Here is an 18,402-nt window from a genome sequence, read left to right on the forward strand (position 1 = left end):
CTTAGCCTTAGGTGGCTCAGAGTGGAGGAGAGGGTTTCCCAGATCAAACTGTGCATGGTTTTCAGGATTTTTAAACGGGAGGCTCCTCGCTACCTCTCTGACTACTTTTGTAAAGTCAGTGAGGTACATGGCTACTCCACAAGAGGAAGCACCTCCAACATTGTTCCCCAAATTTAAAACTTAAAGGGTAAATGTACCTTTTCTTACTCAGCAGCTATTTTATGGAACAAACTCCCTGAGAGTATAAAGACCCTTAATTCCAGGTTCTCTTTTAAGCTTGCCTTGAAAAAATGGCTGGTTGGCCCCCAATTGGGTTCCTAACCTTTTCTTTTTTTTCTTTTATCTCCCGTATGTTTTAAACCCTAGGTAGGTCTTTGTTTTATTATATGAGCTGGTCTCTATCTTTTTATTTATTGATTGATGCATTTTTTGGTTGTTATGTAAATAACCATTCAGTCAATGACTAATCTATCATTGAATGTATGGTTGTGTGTAAAATGTTTTCATTGTTTGTGTTGCACACACGCGCTCTTACCTGCATACATATTCACTCCACTTGTCCCACACTAAGGACCACAATGGAAACAAGCCCTTGGGCTTTATTGTGTTTTATTCCTTTTGATCAATAGTTTTTGTCGTATTGTCTTGTACAATTCTGCTATTGGCTGGGTTTCCCAAAAGCTTCTTTGCGCTAAGAAGCTAATTTAACCCTTCTTAAGGCCGCCTTAAGAAGCAAACGCGTTTCCCAATTGCTTTTTTACGAAGGCATGCGTTTCCCAAAAGCTTCTTAGCGCTAAGAAGCTTCTTTGACCCTTCTTAAGGCTCCCGTAAGAAGCCAACGAAGCCAACGTGTTTCCCGATTGCTTCTTAGCCTAAAATTATCTTCCAATTATCTTCCGTTAAGAAGGCTGCGTTTCCCAAAAGCTTCTTAGCGCTAAGATGATCTTTCGTTAAGAAGGTTTTGTAAGAAGGGTCTGGGGCATTCTTAACACCTTCTTAATGACAAAACACTGGCAGATCCAGCCGCGTCAGGCAAAAGGAGATACTTGTGTCCACTGTTCCTCTTGTGTTTTTCCCTTTTTCCTTTCTTTCATGCACCCTTTAGTGTTTAAAATTAGGGAACACTTGAAAATCTTCCCTGTATGTATGGTTACTTGTGTTTTAAATGTTTTACCGTAGGCTATATTCCTCTAATCAGAATGGATTCCTTTTATAATGTTGTGGATTTATATAGCACCTTTCACAGAACCCAAGGTCGCTTAAATTCTGTAGTGTTTCTCTGTTTTGTTGTATGCTGTGTATATAAAGCAATTTTAACTGCAGTCCATGTCTGAAATAAATAATGTTTAATAAAGTTTAACATGACCATGATTAGGTTATTCTACAACAGTGTTTCTCAACCACTGAGTCGTGGCCCACTGGTGGGCTCAGAGTGCCATCTAGTGAGCCGCTCCAGTTAAGATGCTTCTTAACACATTCAGTGCCAGCGACGCCATATGGCGTCATTAGAAATTTACCGTACAGTGCCAGCGACGCCAAATGGCGTCATAACTCGATTTTTTTTTTTTGACGGGGGGTGTCGATCTATGCCTCTTACATCGCCTCTTACAATATTCAGAGGTATTGAATGTGTCTAACCTATTTTACAGAACCCTTAGGTGGCGACAGCGCTCTCCAGATGAGAGAACGTGGAGTGAAACACACAGAAGAAGTCATTGGGGGGAAGGAAATCGCATCGCATCCGTCCGTATGCAGCGGCTTCATTGAAGCAACGTTTAGCTGTGCCCCTGCAGCAGCCAATCTGCTATCACAATTGAGCACCTCGATGTCCGCTGCAACAGCCTCCGTGTCCGCTGCAACACATGATCAGCCGTGGATTTGTTATTATTCTCAACTCGAAGCATGGGAGCTGGTACACGCGGCTGTAAAAAAGCAGGATCTAGCTGACTTTTTCAGTGCTGAGCACAGGCAGAGAAAACGAGAAAACAGCAGAGCAGAGAGACACTACTCCTCCCACAACGGGGGGGGGGGGGGGGGGGGAGGAGGAGGGGGGGAGGTGGGCACGCAGAGCCAAGTACACAACACAGACCCAGACAGCAGGACAGGGTTGGCAAACGCAAGCCAGAATATCCGATGCCCACCAGCAGCAAAAGATCAGCAAGAAGCTGCAACCAGCAGCGCATGCAGGCGCCAGCGCTGCTGGTTTCAGCTAAAAATATTATTCTTCCAAACAAAATTCCCTTGCCTTCACTGTTTTATTGAAGGAAATTATTTTTGAGGTGTGACTACATCAGAAAATTAGCTTCAGAGTCAGTGATGTGCTTGAAATGTTTAATTTCACAAAAGGCTCATTATCTCAGCTCGTAGAAAAAAAGCTCTGTTTTTCGTTCGATCAAGCTATCTTCTCCGGCTCATAACTAAAGAACGGAAAATGGGATCAATAAACTTTTTTTTGCAGGTGATAGAAGAGAGTCTCATCGTTATTTGTGCGTGTTCAGTGTTTACATAGTAATTATTAAAGAAATTATATGACTGTTTTAAAATGCATTGCGGCCTATGTGGCACAGCAAGCAACCTTTTGCCCAAGGGCCGTGGCACTGAAAGTGTTAAGAGCCTTCTATTTTTTTTATTTTTCTCTTCTGTTAAGAAGGCGTTTGGGAAACACTTCTTTGGAGCCTTCTTAACTCCTTAAGAAGCTTCTTAACTCCTTAAGAAGCTTCTTAACTCTTAAGAAGCTTCTTTGTTGGGAAACTCAGCCATTATTGTTTCAATAAAGTTATCAATCAATCAATCAAAGCTCGACTTTAAGCTATGGGTTATGGTTTCCTTAGCCATTTCCATTTGTTTTGGCCCAGGGAGGACCTCCACAAATGGGCCGGTATCACTATTCACGCCAATGGAAAGGGAATAGAGCAGAAACTTCTAACTGTATTAATCCATCACATCGCAAATAACTACTACCTACATCTGTAGAAAGCATGCCAATTCTTTGTAAAATTTTCACATACTGGTGATTTTACATAATAGATCGCCCCGCCCCCAATTCCACAGGAATCATCTTACACTGTTCTCCCTCCTTGCACCCCAGACTACATCATCCCACTGATATAAAGTTTGACTTATATAATAATAATAATAATAATAGTAATAATAATAATAATAATAATAATAATAAAGACAAATTGTAAATGATCTAATACCTCCATATGTTTTTGATTTCGTCATTCTTACCAAGATGTGAAAATTTGAATTTTGCACTAAATGAGACCATCACCATGTAGCTTTCCCTATCTACAAAAGCCAAGAACAAGCGGACCTGGTGGTGTAGTGGTGTGACCACTACCCAAAAGTGTAGCCTGGGATCTTTTGGAGATTTTAGTTTGTTTTAGATTAGATTATTAGATTAGATTTCACTTTATTGTCGGACAAAGTCAGAAATTTGTCTTGCGTCCCTGCAGGAGAAATGGGCTACATGCACAACTCCACTACTTCCTGAAATTAGTACAGCTTCTTTATTTCCTGTCATCACTATTGGATGAACTGATTAATGTCAGGTGTGCTGCAGTCACAATAATGATCAGGCACAACTGATTAATCAGTTCATCCAATAGTGTAGGACAGGAAATAAAGAAGCTGTACTAATTTCAGGAAGTAAAGAAGTTGTGCATGTAGTCTATTGGGACTTGTATGCAGGCGAGGGAGGAATAGCGATCCATCATTGCCCGAGGAACCCACTCGACCTGATGATGATCAGTGGTTGGGAGGGTGTACTGCAGTCAACAATTTTGAGCATCGGCTCCGGCATGTCAATAAAGGGCTTGGTATTGGAAACTATGCACTATTTGGGAGTGTTATGGCACCCAAATCTTGGATAACAACATTGTGGGTGAGTACAGTTTTATTGTGATTGATAATGTGTATATCGCGTGCAGCCATTTAGCCGGGCTTGCAGTGGATATAGGGGGTCCGGACCCGAGACTCTGAAGGAAGAATGACTGATGACGAGTCTGGCGTTGAGGCTAGGTGTTCGGCGGCTTCAGCCACTCACGCTAAGGCCGAGCTTGATGCCAAGATGGATTATCTCGCGGGATTTTAGATCTTGCGAGAGAATCCAGCTTGCTTGCAAGGTTACTATAGGACAAATCAGCGTGACGTCACTTGCCACCCAGAAATGCGGAACCCTGCGGCAGTTAACTAGTATGAGTTGTGCCAAACAAATGTTAATATCTCAAAAACTATACATCACATCGCTTGGGCTATATTTTGACATTCTGAGTGAGAGTAGAATTGAGTAGAATGTTAAAGTTGTGTGACCTGTCGCAGTTTTTAAAATGTAAACAGGGTCAGCCTAGAGTCAGACGCTCAAACTCAGGCTCCATAGGGTTCCATTGCCGTTGCCACCCAGGTTTGTTTACCAAAATGCTGCTCGGCTGATCCCTCGTATAGATGGTTTTCACGGAATGGTCACTCACTCCTCCACCTTAATGTTGTTTTTTTCCTTTTCTGTCCATAGCAAACACTGCAACAGAAAGTGAGATGGGGTTCAATTTAGAATGTTTTTGTTCTCAAGTTAAAAACTGATAGGTAGGCTAGATAGAAAACAAGAACATAGCCTACTGTAAAAAATAAATACAAATAAGAGTAAATTATACAACGGCCTGGCGATATAAGTGCTTTTTAAGAAGAGATTTAAAAGATAAAACAGCCAAATAGCCTACAAATATTTATGCAGGAGCCTTTTAGCTACAATGTTACTGCAGCCAGTCAGATAAGGCAGTGATGCTAGCTGCAGTGCTACTGTAGCTAACTAATGATAATTAACCTGACACAGGTCTCTTGCCAGCCCCTTTCGGAACTGTGCTATGTTCGTCTCACTTGCTTGCTAGACTCTCCTTCCAGAGTCTAGTAAGCAAGTGACACGAACATGACAGGTCTCCTGCCAGCCAGGCTAGTTTATACGTTATTGATATCTAGTAGCTCCCAATTAAACGACTAGGCTACATACAGTACAACATAATCATGGTTATCTATCTGAGGGCAGATAACAGCGGATTCATTGCCTTGTTAATTCACGTTAATACGATTGAAAACAACGCCTACACCAGCAGTGTTATGTCTGGCCAACACGTTAACGCTACACATTCGCTGTCATCGCTATAGTATAAGCCGAGACGATTAGCCTGTGTCCTGGCTTTATTTCCCTGAATGACATTCTAATCCCATTTCAAGGATGTCAACAGGTTTCAGGAAGCCAAACTGAAGTGACGCCTCGGCGTCGCAGATATAATCCATCGCTGGTGGGTGTTGAGATCACAATTAACCTACAATTAATTGTTTTGTTTTAATATTCTATCTGCTATAGTGGTTGATGTGTCGCAGTGACTGTGTGGTCTGTGCTGTGTTCTTCTTACCGTCAGTCGCCTAGGCTGTGTGTGGAGTGGGGCTGGCTGGAGGAAGGCAGGATCGTGCAGACGGAGAGCTCCCAGTGCTGAAATGAAATGCGCTCTGCGCTACTCTGCGCACCCTCCTCCGCGTGTGGCGGCTGCGATTGGTGGATCAGCGTCATCGTTTTGATCAGCTATTGGCTGTTCAGCGTGTCATTGTCAATGAGAAGAGGCGATTATCCAGGAGTTTTGTGCTGTAGTAGTCAACACGATGTGTGAAGAAGATTCCATTAGTCTGGTCCAGGCTGGATTACGGTTGGATTCCATGGGCCGTTTTTTTGAAATTGTAAACCAGATTTGAATTAGATATTTTGTTTTGCAATCCACCAGGATCAGATTGATTTTGGAGGGCAGTCAAGCAGGTTTAGACTGAGGGGCTTTCTTAAATTTTTCTTATATTTTTCTCATAGGCTACTTCTAATGTGTTTTTGGTATTACTTATATCGTTGTGGCAGATACCATTTATACAGATTGACACTTGTATATCTACAATTGTCCATATTTATCTAGGCTACTTCTTTTTTATATTTGTCTTTATACTTGAATACCTGTTCACAGATTTATTTATTTTAGGATCTGTGAGTGATTTAATAGTCATGTCGATGTATTCTGATTAGCTGTGTGGTCATCTTATTTATTTGTTATGTATGTTTTTGACCACTCTGTCTGTTCTAGATATACCCTAATGTTTGAGATTGATTGATTGATTGATTGATGCATGCATTTTTAACAGCTGGTTTCATTCAGCATGGCCCTGGCTTCTATAGGGTCACACCCACTGTTTGTAGCAACGCTGAGGAAAGCCTGTGAGGCTGAAACGCGTCCATTGTACTACTGCTGCTGTGCGCATTAAAAGTTTAAACTTTATAGACATCTGTGAGTGCTGTTTTTGATTAAATTTTTGATTTTGGAGGGCTACATGAATATAACAGGTTACAAGAATACAGTAGATTGGCATATTTATATATTGTGGCAGAAACAGAGAATCCACAAGTAGTTACTATTCATAACAAAAAGCACCACCATGAAAGTAAGTGGCATAATATGTGTGGGGTGGCCTGCAAAACCCCTGAAAAGTTGACATTTTGTTTTTTGCACATTTCCATTAAATTTGGAACCCTTCCCCCACCTAACTTTGTGAATGTCTGAGATTGCTCTCTCATATCAAAGGTTATGAGTATTTTAACCTGTTGTGTGTCTAAAAGTAAAACGTGAGAAAAATGGCTTTAAACATTCCACATATTTTCTAGAAATCCATATACAAATAAATATATAGTTCCTTTTGTTTTATGAAAATAATTATTCACTGTGTGATGTACTACAGAGATTAAAGTAACCAAAGAAATAACTAAATACCTGCAAAACTCGTTTTTGACATACTTTATCGCTCATTGCCAACAATGTGGAGCAGCAACATGTGAAGGGTTCTCCCAGATGGCTGTGGCTTCACAGCAAGAAGGTCATGGGTTTGATTCCTGGCTGGGATGCTGAGGGTGTGTCCCCATCCCCATGTCCTCAGTGCTCCCCAGGTGGGCTTGTCAAAAGGGCCTTTCTGTCTGGAGTTTGCCTCCAGATAGGAACCCCCCAAAAAAACATGCAAAAAGAACAATAATAATAATGTGTCTGAATAATCCCATGAGGGAGGGGTCATGTAAATGACTAGACAGTAGACATGAAAATAAATTCAATATGCATTCATTCCCAGACCACCACCACATTATATAATGTGTGCATCATACTATCATTTTGCAATCCATAATACATTGTACATTATGAGTAGAAGTAAAAATTACTGCTGTACTCCATAATAAAGTTTACTGATGAACAAAAACAGTTAAAATATTTTCCATGCAGTGTAAAAAGAATGGCAAGACAGATCAAACTATAGGCTCTTTGATTTAATAAGGAGAAACAGTAGAAAGTAAACTCCATGTCCACATTTAAAACAAAATAAGCACCACTGAAAAGCTCTCTCAGCCCAGTTTTAACATCAAAACAACAAACAGGAAAACAACACTGTTTACGGTCACAAAGCGATGCAGTCTAATGTTTAGAAAAAATACATTCAGCATAGAGAATAAACTAACCAAAATATGATTTGATCAAATACAAACCAACCAAGATATATGATTTGATAAAATACAAAACATCATTAAGTGAAAAATGAGCTGAAGAGCTGACTCACAATCATGTCAACCTGGACTAGGGGCAGGACACTTTGATTGACAGCTGTTATGTTCCACTGTAACATGTATACCAGGGATTCCCAAACTACTGTATGGTCTGCGGAGGTATTGCAAGCGGGCTGCCAAATCATTACACTGTAGTAAAAAAAAGAAGGGGGAAAACAGCTTGATGGACAGGTTCTTGAAATCTAAGGGCCCTTTCAGACACAATCCGATGCGGGTTAGGGTTAGGGTAAGGTACCCTGCTCGCATTGGCCCCCCGCGCTCCATTCATAGTCAATGGGGGTAGTCCGATAGGCTCCGGCAGTGGGCGATGCAGGGGTATCCGTGAAAAACACGCAGAGGTCGTACTCAGAGCGATCCCACTTTTGGGGGATGCAGCCCTACGTCACGCTCTGCTGGCCAATCTAGACGCCCCCCCCCCCCCCCCCCCAAACACACACACACTTTCACTCTTCTCTTCTCTTCTCCCTCAAAACATCGCGGCTCTATAGCTTATCTGTTCTCTTCACAATAAAAATGCTCTGGTTAGTTTGTCAATGACAGCCTGCCTGCCTCAGCACTCGTCTTTTCCTGGTTCACTCGCACACATGCTTGTTTTGAAGGGGAGAAGGTGAAGTGAGATCCGCCCAGCCCAGACGTACTACAGCCGGACTACTATACGTTTCTACAGCCGGACTACTGTACGTATACTATACTATAGACGTACTACAGCCGGACGACTATACGTTTCTACAGCCGGACTACTGTACGTATACTATACTATAGACGTACTACAGCCGGACTACTATACGTTTCTACAGCCGGACTACTGTACGTATACTATACTATAGACGTACTACAGCCGGACGACTATACGTTTCTACGGCTTGTATCTGAATTGGGCCTAACACTGAAAATGCTGCAACATGTTTTAGATGCTGTGTTAGTGACTGTGGAAAATAAAGAGGGCTTTGAGAAAGCATTATTTGGCCTGTGTATTTTTCATGGGGTCGGAGGTGGGCTGCGAAACGTTTTGAGATTTTCAAGTGGGCCCTGAGTTGAAAAAGTTGGGAACCGCTGATGTATACAAAGTGCTGTTGGCCTGTCCATAGACCGTATCAAAAATATGGACGTAGTCACCAATGACGTCACCCATATGTTTTTGAAGCCATTGCCATCTTGAGGTTCTTGCGCAGCTCACACGTGACGGCACAAGACCAGGGGTTTCCCAGAGCCGCAGCTCCACATGCTATTGGTCCGTGATCGGCAAGCTGCGCGATCACTGGACAGGCCACCTGTCAATCATACCCAAAACATAGTGTTTTCTATCATCTATTTTAATCTAAAAGGGTGAGGTATATAAAATTCATTCCCCGTACAGTTGTGAAATTAGCTATATAGACAAAAAGTGTGTTTTGAACAAGGCTCTAAACATGTTTAATCCTGTTGTAAAGTCAGGATTCTTAACATGGCGGTGAACGGGAAACGACTCCCTTTTGGAGGCCGCCTCAAGTGGCCATTCTAGGAACTAGAGCTTTTAGTATCACTTCAGCATAGGCTGCATCTGTCCAACCCCAAGTTTGCCGCCTGGTCCACAGATTATACAACAGGTAGTGTCCACCAAGCAATCTGATTGGTCAAAGATGCTTTTCAACCACGACAATCCATTGGTTGCTGACATCACCATGGTAACCACAACCCCAGTAATGAGCGCCCTCTAGTGTACTGTTGCTGGTGGATGACTCCAACGTGACTCCCATTTCATCAATTATCTCCAAACACCCATAATTCTCTCTGTCTCTAGGATACAGTCAGGTCCCACTCTTCCTCCTCCTCTTCCTCAGGGACAAGCTCACTCCAGGACAGCTCATTCACCTGGGAGAGAGAGACATGAAGAGAGAGTTAGAGGGTCAGAGAGCGGGAGAGGTAGGGACAAAGAGAGAGAGGGGGCAGAGAGATGGAGAGGTGGGGACAGAGAGACAGACACACACACACACACACACAGTGACAGACCGACAAGCAGAAAGACTGTTGGGAATTGTGGCAGTACAGTTTCCTTTAATTAGTTATTTCTAATTGCCTCTGTTTGATAAGTATATTTGCTCATATGTTAGTACCAAGCCTCCTTGTTTTCTGACCTGCTGCTTTTGGGATTGGTTAGGTAGTCATTTCTTTTTGTTACTGCAATGCATTACCCATAATTACCATCATCGACGACGGCAGGAAAATGGATGTCCCGAGCAACGTTACATTATTTGATTTATTATCTGTTTTATCCGTTTACAAGCAAATGACTTTTTTCCTGCAATGCAGGAATAGTTTCCACCCAGTCTTAACATGAAAGCTGCGAGAAAGTTCTCATGTTTACACGGCATAAAACGGCAAACCTTTTTTACGTTTGGGCCTTCCTTTTAGATGGCAACGGCGTTCTTGGGGCCTGAAAATCTGATAACGAGTTGCAAAAACTACATGGGTGATAACTGCCCACTCTTAACGTTCACGCATATTAATTAATTGTTTGCGCAAATCATTACTAATTAATTACACAACCCTACAACTCATGGCCAGATGCATCGATTTCCTCAAGTGCCAAGGACTGGAAAGAAAACATGCCTTTTTATAGGGCTTTACTGGGTTTTTATTCTGTACTGTAACCATCTGTGTCACTCTATGATGTGGTTAAAGTTTAGTCCTAAGGTTGCATCAATCCTGCTAGAAATAGACAGAATACTGGAAGCTAGGCGTTTTTCCCTTCAAAATAAAAGCAATAATTTATTACTTGGTAAATAAAAAACAGAACAGTCGACTCACTAAGGGGTTAAATGTACTTTTAAATGTCTGTGTTCTGTGTATTTCGGATCACACACAAAAATGTTGCAACGTGGAGCTACACTATTACTTTATTTAATTGCCATTGTGAAGGTTGTAAGCAGAAGTTTCCGTTTCATTCTGTCTCACTTGAAACTGATCCGAGTTGCGGTGCTGACCTTTGCGGCTTCAGCACATTAATCGTTATCACAAACGCTGTGTGTAACGCGGAACGCAACAATGGCAGTTTGCCGTTTTATGCAGAGAGTGTTGTCGTCTAAACATGGCCTCAGTCTCTAGTTGAGCAAAGCCGACAGAAAACTGAGTCTGCCATTATGATCCATGCAAAAAAGTTAAAACATGCTGTCCTGTCCAGTCTAGTTTAGTCCAGTTTACCTGGACGAGTCCTTCTATCTGTTCAGGTTGGAACTGGTCTCCATCCTCTCTCACCTCTACCACCACTTTACCATTACCTACAGACAGAGAGAGACAGGCAGAGTTACACATCTCTGTAGTATTATTGGTTATAGTGTATTTGATTTGATTTGTTTATTTGCGAAGGGACAGTGCAAGTTAATGAACAAGACTCCAATGCATTACAGCAATGTATTACAAAACAGCTTGTAAACAAGCCAGATTATAGCCAAGGCTAGTTTCCCTGTTGTCCCTTAGAAGATGTTACCTGGAATCATAAAACATCTAAAGACATACAAACATTTGATTAATTATTGATTGATTTGATTAACTAACTATGACAGTAGTGCTAATAGCAAATTAATATAGTACTAGCAATAGCAAAAGCATATTGCATAATGGGGGGAAAATACATGCATGTACAAATCACAATAATGCTTGAATGCATGATATAAAATACATTACAGTATTACAGTAATTATTTCACTGCTATCCATAAAACATCAAAGCATAAGACATAACACATGCTGCTCAACTATGAATGTGTGCAGGTTTGTTTTGTCGCGAGCCATTCCTTTAGTAGTGTTTGAAAGGTGCTAAGAGTGGGGCATTCTCTCATTTCATGTGGCAAACTGTTCCAAAAGTTGCCACCCTTTATTGATAGAACAGTCAGACCAAATGTTGTATGTCTGTATTGATAGAACAGTCAGACCAAAGGTTTTACGCCTGTAGGGGATCGTGCAGTCCCCTCTAGCAGAGGCCCTGGTGGCCCTGGCGGTACTGTTGGTTAACCGTCTAATATGGTAATCTAATGGGGGCGGTGCTAGGCCGTATAGGATCTTAAATATGACACAGGCATTTTTAAAATGTATTAGGTTCTCTAGGCTTAGGAACTTGTGTTTTGTCAAGATGTCAGTGATGGAAGGATTTTTTTTTTTTTTTGTCAAAGACTTTCAGGGCTTTCTTGTACAGAGACTCTATGATTTTGATAGTTGTATCTCCGGCTAGAGACCAGCTAGTTAGACAATATTCTATACGTGAGAAAATCATCGACACCAGGAACAGCCTAGCTTCATCCTCTGTCAGATTATTCCAGATGTGCCTGAAATTCTGAAGGTTATTTGATGGAGTTTGACATCTTTTTTATGTGACTCTTAAAGGTCAAAGTGGAGTCAAGAGTGACCCCAAGAGATTTGAACCTTGTCACGATATCAAGCTCTTCACCGTTTAAGAAGACACTGGAGTGTGTTACATTTTGGGGACGTTTGCTAAACATCATACAAACTTTTTTTTGGCATTCAATAGGAGACAAGATTCAGTCAGCCAGTTCTGAATGTCGTGACATTGCAGATGTGAGGACCATGGGAGACCTCCCTGAGGTTTTTGGCCTCAGTGAAGATCACCACATCATCCGCAGACATCAGGGTGTAGATGTTCTGACAGATGTTGGGAAGACTGTTGATAAAGCAGCAGGTAGTAGCACCTGTAGCAGTAGTTGTGATAGTGAAAGTAATAACAATAGCAGTATTAGCACCTGTAGCAGTAGTGATAGTAATAACTAGAACGATCGCACCGCAAATATATGCCTCCGCCAACAAGTGCAGTCAACATCCATGTCTGTCCAGACTCTTACACATTTCCCCTTGCCCATTCATCAGTTCATCCTTCAGTCCAACTGGGCGGTTGAGGTAAATTTTAAGAAATTCCGTCAAGGCGTACCTCAGATAACTAGATGACGTTAATGAACATCAGAAAATGCCTCCGGCCCGGCTGTCGCCAAGAGGCATAACAACAGCAGTAGTAGTTGTAGTAGTATTACCCAGTAGTATCAGTAGCACTCGGCTGAATGCCTGCATCAAGGCTTTTTCTCTGACCAACCTCTGGAGTTTACACCGTTTCTGTAGAAGAACCTCTGGACCTACAGACAGACAGGTAGTCAGGCAGACAGACAGGTAGTCAGACAAACAGGCAGACGGACAGGTAGTCAGGCAGACAGATAGGAGATGACTGTAACTGGAGCAGAGAAACATCAGGTACCAACTTGCCTTCCTCAGCAGTATGAGTGAAGGTCTCCTCCACCACAGCTGCTCCTCTGGCTGTGTGTCCATGCAGAGGGAAGGACAGCTCCAGCAGGCAGCCATAATGCAGCCTCGTCTCTCCCCTCCCCTCCTCTTCCTGCTCCTCACTGGGGAGCCCCTCCTCTTCCTGCTCCTCACTGGGGAGCTCCTTCAGCTGAGGAGGAGAAACCAGACCAGCCAGGTTCAACCCTGACCCTGCTTCAGCGTCCTTGAGGACTTGAGGATTTGGTCCCAGTAAAATGTAAAAGATGCATCGGCCAAAATTCCTTTCTTTATTCAGCGGCAGTAGCCTGGAACAGTCTCCCAGCTGAGATTAAGACAATCAGCCCCTATCCCTCCTTCAAAGGTAAAGTCAAGAACTGGATCAGGAGAAACAGAACCTGGACTTAATGTGTTGTGTTATATTGTGGTATTATATTATTATATTATATATTATATTATATCTATATTATTATATAGTATATAATATTGTATGGTAATGATATGTAATGCTATAGTATATTATAAAATATTGTCCAGTATAGGTACATGTAGGATGGATTTGATGGTAGCCAAGGTGTCTGAGGTGGGGGGCGACCTGTTGTCGGCCAGCCAGTAACTGAGCCGGTGTCTCACTCGACCCTATATGTTATTAGATCTCATTTTATTTTATTTATTTTATTTGATTATTTTTTAATGTATGTTTTTATTAGGATTTGATGGGTTTATTTTTTAATAGCACAAATTGTCTTTTATCTTATTTTATGCTTATTTTTATTGGTTATTCACTGTGCCCCACTTTCCCATATCATTCTCCCCCCTGCGTGGCAGGCACACCCACGCATTACCCTCAGACTCTGACAAGTGCTTGTGGCACTCACACTATCACACACTTACACACATCCAGACATACACACAACAGTACACATTTTATAACAGTCATCATGAGGACCGCAATGGAAATAAGCTGTCAGCTTTATTGCGTTTTTATCCTTTTGATAATGGTGGGCCTGTGTATGTATATATGTATATTGTATATACTGTGTATTCATTATCAATAAAGAACTCAATCAATCAATCAAAAAGGAAGACAAGGATCTCTCCCATAGAGACAGTCCGCATGTGTGGGAACGCCCACAGAATGTTATACGGCTGGCGCGCGAGTGGGGTAAAACCACCCATATATCTCAATGGGCTGACTCACCAAAGGACGGTGCTGCGGCTCTACACTACAGGACTGGGGATTCTAGAGCAGGTACATAGACGTCTGTTCAGATGTGCGTTTACTGCGGGGGTTAAATCCCTGATCGTGTCTGCCTGGGCTGGGCTAGCATCTAAATACTTCCTCTGCTGAATGGATAGGATGGGAGGATTTACCCCACCCTGACCACGCCCCCAGCCAGGCTGAGCCAGCTATGACGAGACATCGCCTCAACCTATTAAGGAGTGGTATTGTCACAATGCCTGAATTTTGAATTAGATAGAAATACTAAGTTTAATAACAAAAAAGTATGTATTATAATACCCTGGCAAGAGAGTAGAGACCATGGCATGTGTGTTCAGTTAGATTCAAATCCTACATTGAAGGACTGCAACATGGTTATCACTTAAATGACCTAATTCCTCTAATGTTACTTAAAAACGACAAGGTAATGGAGTACCGCAGGGATGATGTCTTTTTGTGGTCTTACCCAGAAGTCACTGCACTTCCTGGTTCCTGGTATCATACAATTGCTAATAATCTAGTGCTGTAATTTTACTTAAAGTTCACAAAATCGTGCTATAGCATATTATTGATGTTTATTATAATACATTATGGTCCACCACTTATACTTTATAAACCTTGTTATAAACATTTATACCGTTTTATGAAGCCTTATAAATGCATTCTATCTTATGAATCATGCATTATAGGCATAACCTTCATAGAAAGTGTTACCAAATTCTTTGGTCTTTCTACAATGGAAGCTGGTATTGTTCTTTAGTATCAGGTAAAGCTGGCCAGATTCCATTCATCATCATCACCTTTACCATCTTCCTCACGATTTCCATGACAACAAACACAATGTTTCTTACAGTAATAATGCGTGTGGACCAGCCATTGAATCCCAAACAGTGATTGGCCAGATCCAGGCAGCGGGCGTGGCTTAGCGGTTTGCTGTTGTAGGGATCTAACATGTAGGAGGGAGTCCGCTTGGTGCTGAGCCTCACCTGACACACATACACACACACACACACACACACACACACACAGAGTAAAAGTTGTACTGTGACGACCACATTGTTGAACTCAGGTAGAGCTGCAACGATTAGTTGATTAATGGATTAGTCGAAGTCGATCGTCAGAAAATTAATCACCAACTATTTTTATAATCGATTAATTGTTTGGACTAACTTTTCAGAGAAAATTATTAGAATTCTCTCATTCCAGCTTCTTAACTCATTGAGTGCCATGGACGTCTTTCGACGTCCAATTAAATAGTGACGTAGAGTGCCAAGGACGTCTTTCGACGTCCAATGCGTTTTTTGACGGTGGGACGTCGATCAAAGCCTTCTGCATCTCCTGTACAAATATTGTAGCTATTGGAGGTCTATAACCTATTTTACAAACCCATTAGGTGGCGACAGTGCTCTCCAGATTAGAGACAGGTCCTGAGAAACAGGAGGAAAAAGCCGTGATCAAAGAGAAACCGATGCATGCTGCAGCCAGAGCCATATAGATCGCTCTGTCTGGAGCTGACGTTGGCTGCGAACAGGAGTCAATCCGCACACACAACTGAGCCCCTCTGTCTCTGTCTGTCTGTCTGTATAGTTTCTCCACACGATTAGCCACCATAAAAGCAGCACCCGACGCCAAACCATTCAGCAGTCCGGTTTGGCTCTTCCCTATTGCGCTGGGAGCCGCCCGGCACACACAAACGGAGCACTCCGAAAATAGAGTGGGTGCGTGAGGCTGTGTAGTGTGGGGAGGAGTTTGCAGCTGAGGAGGGGAGGGGGGGGGAGAGGGGGGTGGGGCACGCAGGGCATCACACAACTACACCACGTTACTACATCAGAAAATATTATCTTCAGACTCAGTGAATGTGCTTGAAATGCTGCATTTCACAAAAGGCGGAATATCTCAGCTAATAATTTGAAACGCCTGTATTTGCTCAAAACGACCTATCTTCTCCGGCTCATAACTAAAGAACGGAAAATGGTATCAATAAACATTTTTTTGCTGATGATACAATAGAGCAGGGGTCGACCGATATGGGTTTTTCATGGCCGATACCGATACGATTATCGCGAGTCAAGCAGACCGATAACCGATATTTTGGAACCGATATACATTTGCGGTAAAATTGAAAATCTTGGTGTCAAAATTTTGAATAACACGACCCATTGTTAAAATGCATTTTCTTCAGTTTATCCAACTGCAATATTAATTGAAAATAGTCAACTATTAACATTAAGCAAAGTGGTGTGTGTGTGTGTGTGTGTGTGTGTGTGTGTGTGTGTGTGTTCAATCTAGTGGAGACTTGGGCATAATATCAAGATAAAGCTGTGGACTTATACTTTTAACAAACTAACACCGACTCACTACAGTAACAAAATAATAGAGGGTTTCCCTCCGCTTACACCTGACACTAACCTCACCCCCAGGCTCTCAAAGGAGAATACTGAAACAAACACGTTCATCCGTGCATCCGCTGATGTAATGTCTCATCCTCGTTTATTCGGTTCCTTGTTTCATTCTAGAGTCCACTGACGAAATGTCTCGTCCTAGTTTATTCGGTTCCTTGTTCCAAGCAGAGAGAGAGTCAGAGAGAGCAGAAAAAAAGTCCGCTCTGCTTGCCCAGACATGCCTGCCTGCCAATGTATTTTTCGGACATGCAGTGCGACTGGATCAATAAAACAGCTTCGCTACTGACAACCATGGCCATTTGATTCAAAAAGAGCGACGCTACACCGTGGACACGCACGCTACTATGGAATTAAAAACTAGTGCCCCATACACTGCTTTGTGAGGTTACTAGGCTATTTTGCCCTCTTCAACAGCGGTGGACGGTGATAAGTTTGAGTTGCACTTGCACAGCAGGCACCAACGTTACTCAAAGATATATGCTATCAGTACACAAATAATCTCTGTTATCTTATCGTTATCACTGCAACAAAGTGCATGCGCGCATTTTCAATGATACTGCTTCATCTCTCTCACTTATAGACAGACCTATCTCCACACACTTTGCACTGTGCGAGGCTGCGCTTCATACGAATCGCTCATAAGATCGTGGTGTTTTTGAAATGTCAGCGTAGGTAATTATTATGTATATTAACTTTAGTACAACTTCGGCATGGCAATATCTGCAGCTTTACCTTAACACTGTGACTGTCACACAGTCGCAACAGCCAACTAGTCAAGTCCGCTCCACAGAGGCAGCACAGCTCAGACGGCCTGCCTCTGTGCAGGCTGGAGCACTGAGGTGTCAGATTTAATCTCTGAGCAGCGCTCTGATAGGCTATTGCTCGATGTGTAACCAATCAGATAGCGCTGTGGGAGGGACATTGCTCCAGATCACACAGAGGGAACTACAGTACTGTAGGAGAGGCTCCTTCCAGCCGCAGCAGCTGCAAATTAGCGCATTTTTTTATTAAATTATTATATCGGCAAACAGCCAATGAAAATGCCGATACAGATAATCGGCAAAATGTTGAATATCGGCCATAATAATCGGCCAAACCGATAATCGGTCGACCCCTACAATAGAGCCAGTTCGTTCTTTGTGCGTGTTCAGTGTTTACATAGTAATATCACACAATATTCTGTGGGCCTCGAGAAATCACTGAAAACGCTCTGAAAACTCTGGCACTGGGAGCGTCCGTTCTCCAAAAGTGGCTGGCACTCAATGAGTTAAATGTGAATATTTTATGGTTTCTATTTTTTATGGGAGGGGTGAGGAGGGGTGGGGTGGGGAGGGGTGGAGGGGTGAGGAGGGGTGGGGAGGGGTGAGGAGGGGTGGGGTGGGGAGGGATGAGGAGGGGTGGAGGGGTCAGGAGGGGTGAGGAGGGGTGGGGAGGGGTGGAGGGGTGGGGTGGGGAGGGGTGAGGAGGGGTGGGGTGGGGAGGGGTGGAGGGGTGAGGAGGGGTGGGGTGGGGAGGGGTGGAGGGGTGTTTGTGCAAGGACCTTTCAACTGATTCTCTTTGGGTTGTGAACTGTTGTTCAGAACAAAAGAAGACACTTGAGGATGTCATCTTGGGCTTTGGGTGTGATCGACATTTTTCACCATTTTGACACATTTTATTGACCAAACGACTAATCGATTACTCCACAAAATAATAAGACAGATTAATCAATAATGAAAATAATCATTAGTTGCAGGCCTAAAGTCAGGTGATCAAACATGGCTGACAAATAATCAGTCAGTTACTATAGCAAAACAACATGGCTGACAAATAATCAGTCAGTTACTATAGCAAAACAACATGGCTGACAAATAATCAGTCAGTTACTATAGCAAAACAGACATT

General features: G+C 42.5%; 1 protein-coding gene across 2 annotated transcripts in view; it reads right to left on the reverse strand.

Annotated features, from left to right (window-relative positions):
* Positions 1–7,082: 7,082 nt before the first annotated feature.
* LOC310795473 (RAD52 motif-containing protein 1-like) overlaps positions 7,083–18,402 on the reverse strand; it is a 21,591-nt gene continuing 10,271 nt past the window's right edge. The window contains exons 4-8 of one of the 2 annotated variants that reach the window (XM_083657525.1): positions 14,968–15,102; positions 12,880–13,066; positions 12,654–12,752; positions 10,817–10,893; positions 7,083–9,487 (exon numbers count right to left, since the gene is read on the reverse strand). In XM_083657525.1, the coding sequence (XP_083513651.1) occupies positions 9,413–9,487; positions 10,817–10,893; positions 12,654–12,752; positions 12,880–13,066; positions 14,968–15,102 (573 nt within the window). In that variant the 3' untranslated portion in view covers positions 7,083–9,412. The remainder of the gene's footprint in view (positions 9,488–10,816; positions 10,894–12,653; positions 12,753–12,879; positions 13,067–14,967; positions 15,103–18,402) is intronic. The other variant, XM_083657526.1, reaches the window with a different exon arrangement.

The sequence above is a fragment of the Poromitra crassiceps genome, assembly GCF_964638095.1.
Source record: "Poromitra crassiceps genome assembly, chromosome: 21".
Classification (NCBI taxonomy): Eukaryota; Metazoa; Chordata; class Actinopteri; order Beryciformes; family Melamphaidae; genus Poromitra; species Poromitra crassiceps.